Source organism: Mus pahari, chromosome 3 (genome assembly GCF_900095145.1).
Source record: "Mus pahari chromosome 3, PAHARI_EIJ_v1.1, whole genome shotgun sequence".
NCBI classification, from domain to species: domain Eukaryota; kingdom Metazoa; phylum Chordata; class Mammalia; order Rodentia; family Muridae; genus Mus; species Mus pahari.
This window is the reverse complement of record NC_034592.1, coordinates 10,037,964-10,051,152: the sequence shown is the minus strand read 5'-3', so window position 1 is coordinate 10,051,152 and position 13,189 is coordinate 10,037,964. Positions and strand designations below refer to the sequence as shown.

General features: G+C 40.4%; 1 protein-coding gene across 4 annotated transcripts in view; it reads right to left on the bottom strand.

Annotated features, from left to right (window-relative positions):
- The window catches only part of Pdss1 (decaprenyl diphosphate synthase subunit 1), a 42,327-nt gene that overhangs the window by 2,040 nt on the left and 27,098 nt on the right, over positions 1–13,189 (bottom strand). For all 4 annotated transcript variants that reach the window (XM_029536499.1, XM_021193598.2, XM_029536497.1 and 1 more), the window contains 3 exons: positions 8,924–9,004; positions 8,687–8,800; positions 2,320–2,400 (listed from right to left, as the gene is read on the bottom strand). In XM_029536499.1, coding sequence (XP_029392359.1) covers positions 2,320–2,400; positions 8,687–8,800; positions 8,924–9,004 — 276 coding nt within the window. The remainder of the gene's footprint in view (positions 1–2,319; positions 2,401–8,686; positions 8,801–8,923; positions 9,005–13,189) is intronic.

The window sequence follows — 13,189 nt, the reverse complement described above, 5'->3', positions numbered from 1 at the left end:
ACATTTCTTTATGGCTTGATAAAATTCCACTGTGCATATGTATCATTTTCTTTATTCACCAGCTCATTCTATTTCTTAACTAGGGTGAACAGTTCATCAGTAAAAGGACTGCAAATTTCTCTGGTTATATGGTGTCTTAAGGGTCCATCAGGACAAAAGCCCACAGCTGGGTCATGTCATTTGTGCATTGACTTTCACAGTGGCGACATGACTTTACATTCCCATTAGCAGTAAATAAGGGTTCCTTTTACTCTGCACCCTCACCAGTATTCAGCATTACTTGCTTTCTTGATAAGAGCCACTCTGATGGTGGTTAAAATGGAATCTGTTTTAATGTCATTTTCCTAGTTGCTAAGAATGTTGAACATGTTTCAAATACTTATTGGCCATTTGTATTTCTTTAGTGAAAAAATAACATTTAGTTTTGTAGTTCTTTATATATTTGGGGTGTTATATAATCTATAGCTGGCAGGGTTTTTTTCTTGTGTATGCCGTCTGTTGATCATGCAGCAGCTTTTACAATATAGTCCCACTTGTCAGTTCTTAGAACTACTTCCTGTTCTGTTTGAGTTGAGAGTTGAATAATGGGTTAGAGATGAATAGGCTTGGTGCCGGAGCCCTTGCTACCATGTGCAAAACTGGCACAAGGGAGCTTTAGAAAGGTCTTGTTTTAAGAATTCAGTATCTCTGCAGATTTTCCTCTTTATTTTTCTTCTACTCAGCAAGTTTTAACCAACTCTTTAGTAATCTTCAATTTTTCACACTTACTTAATGAAGGAATAGGATTTAGAAGCCCCATCAAGTGTTTATGGATCTAGAATTTAGACGCCTTTGACAAATTTACTTGTGATTTCTAGTGCATGTTTGTGTCACAAAGACAAACTGGGTGGTTTTTGAAAGGAACAGTGTAGTATTTGTGAGAACTACAATTATTTTCGCTCTTCAGTCTCACCGATCACTTTAGTCTTTGAGTCGCTTTCTAAAACATGTTGGACATAACTTGTGCATACACATCTTTGTCCATTCTCTGTGTATCTAAGCAATCATAACTAGGTATTTTTAACAATATAAAGTATAAAGCAATATTCTAAATATCTAAACACCCATTCATCTTTGAGAACCAAGGAGGGGTTCTGTAACCCTCAGGGATACTAAGGACTGTTGCACTGTTATTTCTAAGGCTAGAGCCCCTCTGATGAATATTGGATTTGAGTTTTTATAGCACTGCCAAGCACTCACTAAAATACTGGAAACATTATTTGGAATTCTTTCTTGTATTGGACACTAAATAGAGATCTTAAACTGTACTTGCTTACTGAACCTTGTTTTCTTACTCTATTCCATTTAACCCGTGACCTCCAGATAATTGAATTTGGAAACTGATCACTTTACAAAAACCCAATCCATTTATGTTTGTGTTTCGTTTGTGGGGGTGGGCATGTGCACAGAGGGCACATTCGGATGTAGGAGGAAAGCTTGCAGGAGCTGACTTTCTCCTTCCACTATGTGAGTCTCTGAAATCAGACTCCGGTCAGAGGGCTTTGCAACAAGTTCCTTTACCCACTGGGAGAAAGTTCTGAAGATATACAGCAACACATTTAAAATATGCATCTAGGTCCCAGTAAACCATGACTTGTTCACTATGTTTGGAAGGGTATTTATATAGGCTCTGTAGCCGTCTAGCTATCGGAAGTGAGCTGTGGACAGGGATGGGGCCAGCCCTAAGCACAGTACAGTGATGATTTTCATGGACATGGGACAGCTCATTTCAATCTAACAGATTTAACGTGGCCTGGCCTGCATAGGAAGACTACTGAATGACTTCAAAGAGAAATTATATTAATTCAGGTTTTTTTTTTTGGGGGGGGGGTGGCTTCTGAGAAGGCTCAGCAAGTAAAGGAGCTTGCTGCAAGCTTGAACGAGTCTCCAGGACCCACATGGTGTAAGAGAGCCAATTCCTGCAAATTCAGCACAAAGGTACCACAATTAAATATAAAAGTAAATAGTATTTTAAATGAGTTGTCCTAGTTATTGTCAAATCAGGTAAGGGCCGACCAGCTTGGCTCTAGATAAAACTTTGTTACTGTGCCTGCTGTTGCCTTTTCTGTTTTCTAGAATGGTCTGTTTGACCTTGGGGATAGCCCAAGGACCTAACCCTGAGTGAGTAAAGGCCGGCTTGTCAAGCCTGATAAACCGAGTTCATCCCTGGGATACACACAGTGGGAAGGAACCTACACTTACTAGTTGTCCTTCACCAATTGCTGGGCATATGCATGTGCACAAACAAGATTGAAAATCATCCTTTAAAAATAGTCTTACCTGTAATACATACTGTCGTGCTCTGTCCACATCTCCTGGCAAACTGAACCGTCTCATTATCATAGCATTCATTTCTGGGAACTAACCATAAAGAAGGAAAATCTTTTTATTGTTCCTGGAGCAATGAAGCATGTTAATACTTGTTTGTAATTATAGAAAATAAGAAAAACAAAAGGTGAGGGCTGGAGAAATGGCTCAATAGTTAAGAACACTTGGGGCTCTTGCAAAGAATTTGTATTGGGTTCTTAGCACCCAGGCAGATCAGTCTTCTGTAATTTCCCCTCTGACCTCCAAGGGCACAGCACATATGCAGTATACAACAGACAAGCTGGCACATACATATTATGTCCTATTAGCAGTCCAGTACTGAGTCAGTCTCAGGAGGACAAAGTACTATACTCTTGAGCTTCTTAGGTTCTAATTCAGTAGGCTATGGTTTGAGAATGCCTTTTTAATGAATTGCCAAGTGATGTTGGTACTGGTAGTCTATGAAAAGGTTACGAATTGGACACTGTTGAGTGCACACTCAAATCATCCCATGTGTATGGGGCATGGGGGGGGAGTGCCTTGATCCCACTCCCAACAAATCTGATTATACTGGTGTTATGATCATCAAATGTTTAAGGCACACCTCCTTTGGATTAGAGGAGATAAAGATACCAGCCAGATAAGTGTACCAAGTTATAAAAAGATCAGAGGTACAGCTCAGCATTAGAGCATTTGTCCAGCATGTTTAGAGCTTTGTTCCATCCCTAACACAAGAAACAAAAATTCATGGGCTTGAAGACTTCATAGGGGAGGAAAATCCTTTTGCTTTTCTAGGTTCAATGGCTGGTCCTAGCACTAATTCATTGTAGTACAAGAGAGAGGAAACAAAAAGGTCTGATAGCGAAAAAAGAAAAGAAAAGAAAAGAAAAGAAAAAGAGAAAAAGAGAAAAAGAAAGAAACAAAGAAACAAAGAAAGAAAGAAAGAAAGAAAGAAAGAAAGAAAGAAAGAAAGAAAGAAAAAGAAAGAAAGAAAGAGAAAGAAAGAGCAAGCTGGAGAAATGGTCTGGTTGAGTGTGCATGGTCTGATGACAGGAGTTTGATCTCAAAACTTCAGAAGAGAGAACTGACTATTGAGACACCTGTCTCCCCAACGTGTGTGTTCACATATAAACACAATATAAATTCCTCAGTCATGATGAAAATGTCTTTTATCCTCTTCATTTCTTAGTGGTTATTTAGGAGGATGGCATCTAGACAGAAACCACATATCCAGGTTCTGCCAGCAACCAACCCAGCTGAATAATTTCCTCATCTCAGCCTTCTTTTCTGTTTCAACTTTCCAATCTCTAGCAGTCTGTAATTCTGTGGAGTAAGAGGTAGGATGTTTTCGGTCAGATATCCATGCTTATGCAGTTGCCAGTTTCCCTGGCACTATGCCTGAAGGATGAATTAAGTTCTCCAGTAGTAGTGACTATGGAATCTGCAATAGAAAAAATAAGGCAAACACAGAAGAGAAACCCTAACCAAACAAGGAACAGTGTTCTAGAAAAGTACATGTTTGAGAACAAAGTTGTAGAGACGGTTAACATCCATACAGAATTTAATGAACCAACAACTGGTTAGTTCTTAAGTACTAGTTTGCATTAGTTTTTTTGCATTATTCTTTTATGAATAAAATCAAGAAATCAATCAGATAATTTTGGTGCTTTTATTTTTTAAATACCCCTCCTTTTGTTTATTTCTAGGCAATATCTTAAAGCAGATGTGATGGTGTCTTGGGCATCGCATAAAAAATCCCCTGTATGCCGGGCGTGGTGGCGCACGCCTTTAATCCCAGCACGCCTTTAATCCCAGTACTCAGGAGGCAGAGGCAGGCGGATTTCTGAGTTCAAGGCCAGCCTGGTCTGCAAAGTGAGTTCCAGGACAGCCAGGGCTATACAGAGAAACCCTATCTCAAAAAAACAAAACAAAACAGAACAAAAAATCCCCTGTGTATGTATCATATATCGAGCTTTTCTTTCCTCAGCATGAATTATGTGTGATAAAATATGCCAACTGTGTAGTTTCTCTGATGCTTTTAATGTAAAAACATCAAGAAAGCAACATTTTAAAGAAAACTAAGTTGCAGTGAGCATGACTATATCCCTCCTTTGAAGTAACACCATGTAAATTTCAGTATGCAGATATCAAACTTCTAAAAGTCCATCCCTACCCCTGTGTATGTGAGGAAGAAGTGAGAAACAAGTTGGTTCTCACCCCAAATTCAGTGAGAAGACTGGGTTTGTTTGTTTGTTTGTTTTGCTTACTCATGCTTTTTACAAGTAGGAAAAATAGCCTGTGAGGAAATCAGATTCTAACTCGGAAATGTGTTCATAAAACTACAAGGATGATCAGTGCACTAGGATGGGTCAGTCTCCAAACCTGAGTAATTCTAAGGCACCAAATAGTCACAGTAGCATAAGCCTGGGCATCTGGCACAGAGGCTGGTGAGGACAGTGGGAAGCCTGACATTTCCGTCTAGTGATTTATCAATAACAAGCAGATGAAAGGAAAGTTTTTAAAAAGAGCTTTTAAACTATTATAATCTCACCATAAAAGGAAAACACTTTTATTTTATTTCTGAGTATTTCACAAACATTTTCATATGTCATTGAAAGATTTAATATGAAGATTTAAAGAAATTGCATAAAAAATAGAAAGTCAAACAATTTTCTCACATTGTTTTCCAAAATGAAGTATATCACTATGTCTTAATCACTTTCCCACATTTACATATTTAAATATCAGCTTTAGGGAAGGACCAGCAAGTCTAAGCATGGAAAAAGAGGCCAGCTATTTCTAATTCTTTACCTTTTTGAGCATTACACACAGCAAGAATAACCGTCAGACATTATAACCACACTGCAGGGACACTCAAACTTTTGTGTAAGTTTATATTTTGAGAAAAATCATAAAGCCTGAGACAGAACAACAGATTCAGGTAAATGTTACTGAGTTCCAAGGAATTTTAAAGAAAAAGGGTGGAGACTTGCTTGTTTAGGGTAAACATACTTCCCACTTCTTGTCCAGTAGATTACAGACTGCTGCGTCTGGCTATGGTTTGCACTTGTGAATAAGGTCTTTGCAATGTTGTGAGTTATATTCTTCCCCCCCTTCTTTTTTTTTGGGGGGGGGCACAATCTCATGTAGCCCAGGATAATGACCTATGTAGCTGGCAATAACTTTGAATTCCTAGCTTTTACCTATCAAGTGCTAGTGATGGAGTCCAGGGACTTGTGCATACTAGGCAATTACTCTACAACAGAGCTCAAATGATATACCAACTTTATCACCACTGAGACCTCTTCAGAAATCATGGTGTGTGTGTGTGTGTGTGTGTGTGTGTGTGAGAGAGAGAGAGAGAGAGAGAGAGAGAGAGATGCAGAGATGCATGTGCTCAGGGTGATATACATGTTAGGCGGATCTCTACTGCTGAGCCACAACCTCCTGACACACCTCAAGTCCCTGAACATGGCCACAAAGGAATCATTCCCAAAGATATCAAAAATAGAAGAATCAGTCAAACAGGTCTTAGTCCAACAAATTATACTGTCAAGATCATTTACCATGCAGCATTAAAAAGGAAAAGGCAAGCCAGGGTTTGGAGGACATGGCTGTTACCTTTGTACTTGAGAGACTGAGACAGGAAGATTGTGGAAGGCCTAGGATCTCAGAGCAAGATCTTCAGTGTTATACAGATGGATTAGTTCAATGACAAATCTGTGGACAAGACGTCCCCCTAGGAAAGGTTTGCAAACACCTTCCAAGTACTCTATAAATGTTACGTTAGGCACTATCAATAGTGGATACATTGTATGGTGTTATCTTCAATGCTAGGGTATACCAGTTACCTGGTTTCTGGGTAGACCTACTGGGTACTGTTATCTACACTGTTAGTTGAAGGAGCAATTCAAGCATAGTAAAATGAATGCTGGTCTTAGAAGACTTGGGAAAGATGTTCAATTGCCTTCTGTGTCATCTACCAGATGCTCCATTTTGGCCAGACATGAGCATCAGTTTCATTCAAAGAACAGTTATCTACCACAAAGTAGAATTGTGAGATCAGGAGCAATGTAAGAAAGAATCCTTTATAAACTAAAATCAATACTGTTTTATTAAAGCTAGATACTGTATAATCCTACATTATTTTGGAACTTGATTCACCCAAAGTTATTTTAATCCCCATGAATTCTTTTTTAGCAGAATAATGCATAAAAAGACCCTAAGCTCAGGGTTTTGAGACCAATTTATAAATACAACCTTAACTAAGTATAAATATCTATTTTATTAACTTTTGGCACAGTGAGTGCTGCCCAGAGGCACTACTGCTCAATTTCATCACGTGTCTCATTTCTGAGGCTGCGCTATGCCTGCAGCTCCTTTTTCCACTGCCTTATAGACAGAAGAGGAAGGTGCTGCCTGGTCAGAGTAACTGGGTACCTCATGTCTCTGGGATTTCCCAGTAAAACACACATAAAACCATAGTTTGGGTAACCTTCAGATAAACAAATAAAACATCTTAGCAGTTTCCCATCTTATGGTGGCAGGCTAATCATAAGAGCTGTGATTCAGTTTCTTTTCTTACTTTGTCCTATTATATCAGAATGCAAAATTAGCTATTCTCTGTGTACAGGAAAGTAAATTGGTTTCTTTATAAATGATGTAATAAAACAAGAAAAAAAGCGCCAGTCTCTCCACTTTGTTTCATGGAGCTCATGACACGTATTTATAATTGTTGAGACTCTCTTTATTCATGTACACTCACCTGTGATAGAGATGATGAAGGTCTGTGACTGTACAACAAATGCTGACCAATGATTAATTTTTCTATCATCAGATATACTTTTATACACACATGGCTCAGGAATACTCTGTGTGTGTGTATAGGTTGCTATGGCATAACAGAAAATGTTCCTTTATGATGCTTTAATGTGATTTTCTTAATTTTTAAAACAGCATTATATTAATAATTTTCCTGATTACTGGGGTAGTTAGTTAATAAGTCTCATGGGAAAAGGGACCTACCATTCACAGAATGCATGTATTTTGTTTGTTTATGATTTGAGACATTTTCGTTTGTTTTGTTTTATTTTGTTTTTAATGTAGTTCATACTGTCCTCAATCTCATGACCCTCCTATACCTGGTTGTTGGGTGGCAGGCCTGTGTCACTACATCTGAGCTCTACATCGTTCTCTTCTTACCCTGACCTCAAATGTCTGAGATGATAGAGCCTGGTAACGAGGACAAAAGTTTCTACTAAGTGCCCCATCATGTCTAGTTACAGTCTCTATTGTTTTAATTAACAGGTACTGTCCATGGGACCCAGAACAGCCATCCAGGCTTCAGGCTCCCTGAGGCTGAATTACCTGAATTACTAGTTCTGCTAGGTCAAAAGATAAAAGATCAGCTCTTACCTTTCTTGAATCAGAAATGAATCAAAAGGGATGTCATTGGTTTTAATATCAAAATGGAACTAAGTCCTATAGAAGTTGTGACTTACATTTTAAATAAAGAATGCAGGCAAAATTTATGAAAAAACTGATAATTTGAAAATTTTAGACCCAAAAGGTAGTTGGTGATGACTATCTTATTACACTGCCAACTAATCAATTAAATGCCACTCAGATGACCATTTGTTTTAAAGATATCCATACACAGCTAATGGTCCACTTATTCTAAGCAGCATCTGGCCCAGCCAAAAGCATATGGCCTGGGTCCAGATGCTGCTGTGAAATGGCTGGTTTGCTAGTCACTGCAGCATCTTTGATGCTTGTTTAGCATCTCAACTGTTACGGAGGACATGAAAGCAGCTTTACTTGACAGTCTCTCTACGTTGAAAAGGAAGGAACTATGTAGTTCTGGTGCATTCAACTGACTTCTCCACATTTGGAAGCAATGGCTGAGGCATCAAGGCTTCCTTCAAGATGTTTACAGTTCCATTAAACTAGAACGTATGACTTCCTCAAGACTTAGACACCCTTGAAACTTCCTGTACCTTTAAGAGACTTTGAGGCGTACCCAATCATAAAAGTAGTAACTGTCAATATTGCAACGACCAAAATACATGAACTTTACTCAGCACTTTCTGATTTACAAGATAATGAGTAGTATATCAACTAGCACTCATAAAAACTGGGCAGATTATAATTGGTGTTTCACAGATAAGGTTTATAGAAGTGAAATTACTGCCCTAACATCTCTGTTCTCAAACCAAGATCAAATCTGTGTTCCCTTATTTAAATGCCTCTGGCTGTTTTTTATCTCACACTTTACCAGATGTGCCTGAGATATTGGTTCCATAGGGCTTCTAAGCAATGTTTCAAAGAGAGTAAGACCTACCTGCTGGCAAGCAAACAAGACAGGGCCAGTGGCTATGCCTAGCTTCAGGTCTGCAGATGTTGGCTTGCCCATCTGGTCAGAACATGAGGTGAAATCCAATACATCATCTATGAGCTGGCAAAAGGAAAGATGAGTACACCCACTGAGTTGCCACTGTCTTCACTGCCCAGCACACTACACTGAGAAGAATGCAGGCTGTACCTATATGTTACCATTCCCACAAACAAGTATACCAACCTGAAAAGCTATTCCAACATTTTTCCCATACTGATAGGCAATCTCATGTACCACCGGGTCAGGGCAACCCAGGACAGAGACCTGAAAGAAAAAGAAGATTCTGGTAAGCTGTGTCTCCCAGGTACTAGGCAGAGCCACTCACACACTCCCTAAGAGCACCGAGCCACTCACACACTCCCTAAGAGCACCGAGCCACTCACACACTCCCTAAGAGCACCGAGCCCATGCTACAGACAATCAGGGGATGCTGGCACTAAAAGGAAACACAGCACATTAAAAAGTGTTCTTGGCACACATCTTTAGTCAGGAGGCAGAGCTGTGAGTTTGAGGTCAGACTAGTCTACAGAGTTTCAGGACAGTCAAGACTACAAACTGAGACCCTGCCTCAAAAAACAAACAAACAAACAAACAAACAACAAAACAAAGGGATGTTTCCTTTCTGTGCAGTTCAGAGACTAGAGTCCAGGATCTTTTGCAAGCTAGGCAAGCACTCTACCATCCAGCTACAAATGTAGCCCATTTTCTTACATTTATTTTGATATTTGTGAGTGTGCAGGAGTGAGGGCGACACTCCGGCATTACTTCTCTTTCTCTTTACATGGACTCCAGGGGTTGCTTTCAGGTCGGCAGCTTACAGGAAGTGTCACCTTGCACTCCCATTTTTCTTAAATTTTAGAGAATCTAGCCTTCTTCCTCCTGTTCTTTCAAAGAAGATAAACAGTCTTCTGGGCAAAGAGCCACAAGACTAAATTCTAATAATAATGTAAGCAAAACTTTCTGATATGCAAAACAGATCCCACTGTGTAAAAGACTGGCTTCTAGCATTCAGTGCAATTGCTGGCTTAATGACCTCTGAGAAGAACCCTCATTTCAGGGGTGTACTCTCATCCAACATAAAACTTTGCCAAGCTCATCCTCATCTGTGGCTCAGTTTTGGTGATCACATTTTTTTTTTTTTTTTCTGAATGCAGTTGTTTCTTGCTATGCCTGTTAGCAGCCTCAAGTCTCAGTCTGGTTTTCATTATGAGAAGGATTTTCCGCCCCTTTCTCATCAGAAGTAACAATTGTACTAGGACGGTTTATTTTCACTCCCACCCTTCCAAAAGGAGACAAGGAAGACTCACAAAGCCTTGTAAAGCTCAAAACCTCAAACACAAGCTGGCTAGTGCTGGGCATGCTAATCCACGCTAATCCACCAAAGCTACTTCCTGCTGCATTGTTGAGCATGCTAAGCAGGCCCAGCCACATTTTCATAAATCAAAGACTGGGAAAGAACAAGAGGGGAACTGGGGAGACATTCTGTTCAATTGGAAAGCAAAGTCTCTGTTGATGTTCAGTAAGGAAGCCAGCTGAAATAGGTCACTGGTGACAAATAAGCATCTGGCTGCTTCTTTTGGAGACTGCATTCCTCCTGGACAGCAGCATGGCAAGGTGGGACAAGCTCTCCAGAAGCTTGTAGGGTTGGCAATATGACTAGCAACTATCAGTGACCCTGATGTGCTGCCTGATCCTTCTGTGTTTGTTTCCTCACCTGTAAAGTGTAGGAACTAAACTCTTACCTCATAAAACAGGAGAAACTTCCCATTAAAGAATCGCCTTTGGCACATGCCTTTAATCCCAGCACTTGGGAGGCAGAGGCAGGTGGATTTCTGAGTTCGAGGCCAGCCTGGACTACAAAGTGAGTTCCAGGACAGCCAGGGCTACACAGAGAAACCCTGTCTCGAAAAANNAAAAAAAAAAAAAAAAAAATCTCCTTTGGTGCTGTGGGTATAGCTCAGAAGTAAACCATTTACCTAGCATATTTGTTTGGACTCAGGCACAACAGACAGAATAAAAAGGAAGGAATCAAGGAAGAAAGGAGTAAAAGGAAACTGATCCTCCTGTTTAGCTGGATATGGACATCCATACTTATAATACAGTCATTCAAGAGGTGAGGCAGGAAGACTGCAGAGTTGAGGCTGGAGGCTAAACAGTTGAGTCAGAAACAACAGAATTCCCCCTTCTCTTTGTTCACTACATACAGGAGCCGGATGAAGGCAGGATCTGTTAGCCATATCATTGCTCACTATTATTTTTATTGTTTTCCTTTGGTGGTGCTGAGGATCAAACCATGGCTTTGTGCACGATGATAAGTGCTCTAGCACTCAGCCCCACTCAACCCTGGGAATGCTTTCAGATGATTTAATAACATATGTAGCCGGAATGCTGGCAGAGCAGGGCTAAGTTGCACACACCAAAAGGTCACACAGCTACTTGCTTGAGTAAGTGGTAAAGCTATTCACTGCTTTCAAAAGCAAAGACCTGTGATCCACAGTAGCCCAGGAAGGGCTATTCTTTGCAAATACTTTGTGAGGCTACATGAAGGTCAATGTAGAAAAGAAGTCAAGATATCTGCCTGAGAAAGGCAAGGTTCAGGCAGCATAATATGTTGAATGGAGAACAAAATGACTTCTACCCCCTTCAAGCAGAAATAATTGATAATTGATAATAAAGCAATCTTCAGTTGTGAGATTAATGCTATCTTTTCAACACAAAGTCAGACATAGGATCTTGGGCATGATCTCGGCGGAGGGTCCCAAGGTCCCCAGAGGGTCCTAGCACACCCGGGACCCTGAGATCACTGGCGAGTAGAATGTAACATCTGTTCCAAAAAACCCAGAGGGTCTTGTGCTAGCAGCAACAGGGTCAAAGGACAAAGGCAGGCCCTAGCACACCCAGAATCTTGGGATCACTGAGACCAGTCTACACAGGAGAGCACATGGGCAGCAGAAACAACAGAAATTCTTGGACAGGGTTCCTTTGGACCTTCATCCTCAGCCAGGCAACAGAGCTGAGACCCAGACCCCTGGGCACCTTCCCTGCCAGAGGAGAGTCAGCCTCCAGGGAGGGCTTTGACCCCAGGACTCAGGAGGTGGATCTGAGCTCCAGACTTCTGTGCACCTTCCTTAAAAGAGGAGAGCTTGCCTGCAGAGAGCGTTCTGACCATGGGACCCAGGAGAGAGTTGGTCTCCCAGGAGTGCTGACAGAGGCTAAAGAATCACAGGAGGAATAAGATCCAGCCAGAGACAGCTAGAACACCTAACACCAGAGATTACCAGATAGAGAAAGGCAAACGAAAGAATCTTACTAACAGAAACCAAGACCACTGGGCATCATCAGAACCCAGTTCTCCCACCACAGCGAGTCCTGGATACCGCAACATACCCTAAAAGCAAGATTCGGATTTAAAATCATATCTCATGATGCTGGTAGAGGATTTTAAGAAGGGAAATAATAACTCACTTAAAGAAATACAGGAGAACACTGCTAAACAGGTAGAAGCCCTTAAAGAGGAAGCACAAAAATCCCTCAAGGAATTACAGGAAAACACTNCTAAACAGGTAGAAGGCCTTAAAGAGGAAACACAAAAACCCCTTAAAGAATTACAGGAAAACACAACCAAACAGGTGAATTGAACAAAACCATCCAAGATCTAAAAATGGAAGTGGAAACGAAGAAAACCCAAAGGGAGACAACTCTGGAAATAGAAACCCTAGGAAAGAAATCAGGAACTATAGATGCCAGCATCAGCAACAGAATACAAGAGATAGAAGAGAGAATCTCAGGTACAGAAGATTCCATAGAGAACATGGAAACAACAATCAAAGAAAATGCAAAATGCAAAAATATCCTAACCCAAAACATCCAGGAAATCCAGGACACAATGAGAAGACCAAACCTACAGGTAATAGGTATAGATGAGAAGGAAGGTTTTCAACTTAAAGGGCCAGTAAATATTTTCAAAAAAATTATAGAAGAAAACGTCCCTAACCTAAAGAAAGAGATGCCCATGAACATACAAGAAGCCTACAGGGGCTGGAGAGATGGCTCAGTGGTTGAGAACGTCGACTGCTCTTCTGAAGGTCGTGAGTTCAAATCCCAGCAACCACATGGTGGCTCACAACCACCATCCGTAATGAGATCTGATGCCCTCTTCTGGAGTGTCTGAAGACAGCTACAGTGTACTTACATATAATAAATAAGTAAATCTTAAAAAAAAAAAAACAAATGTGAAGAATCCTGCTTTAAAAAAAAAAAAAAAAAGAAGCCTACAGAACACCAAATAGATTGGAATAGAAAAGAAATTCCTCCCAATACATAGTAATCAGAGCAACAAATGCATAAAGATAGAATATTAAAAGCAGTAAGGGAAAAGGGTCAAGTAACATATAAAGGCAGACCTATCAGAACTACACCAGACTTCTCACCAGAGACTATGAAAGCCAG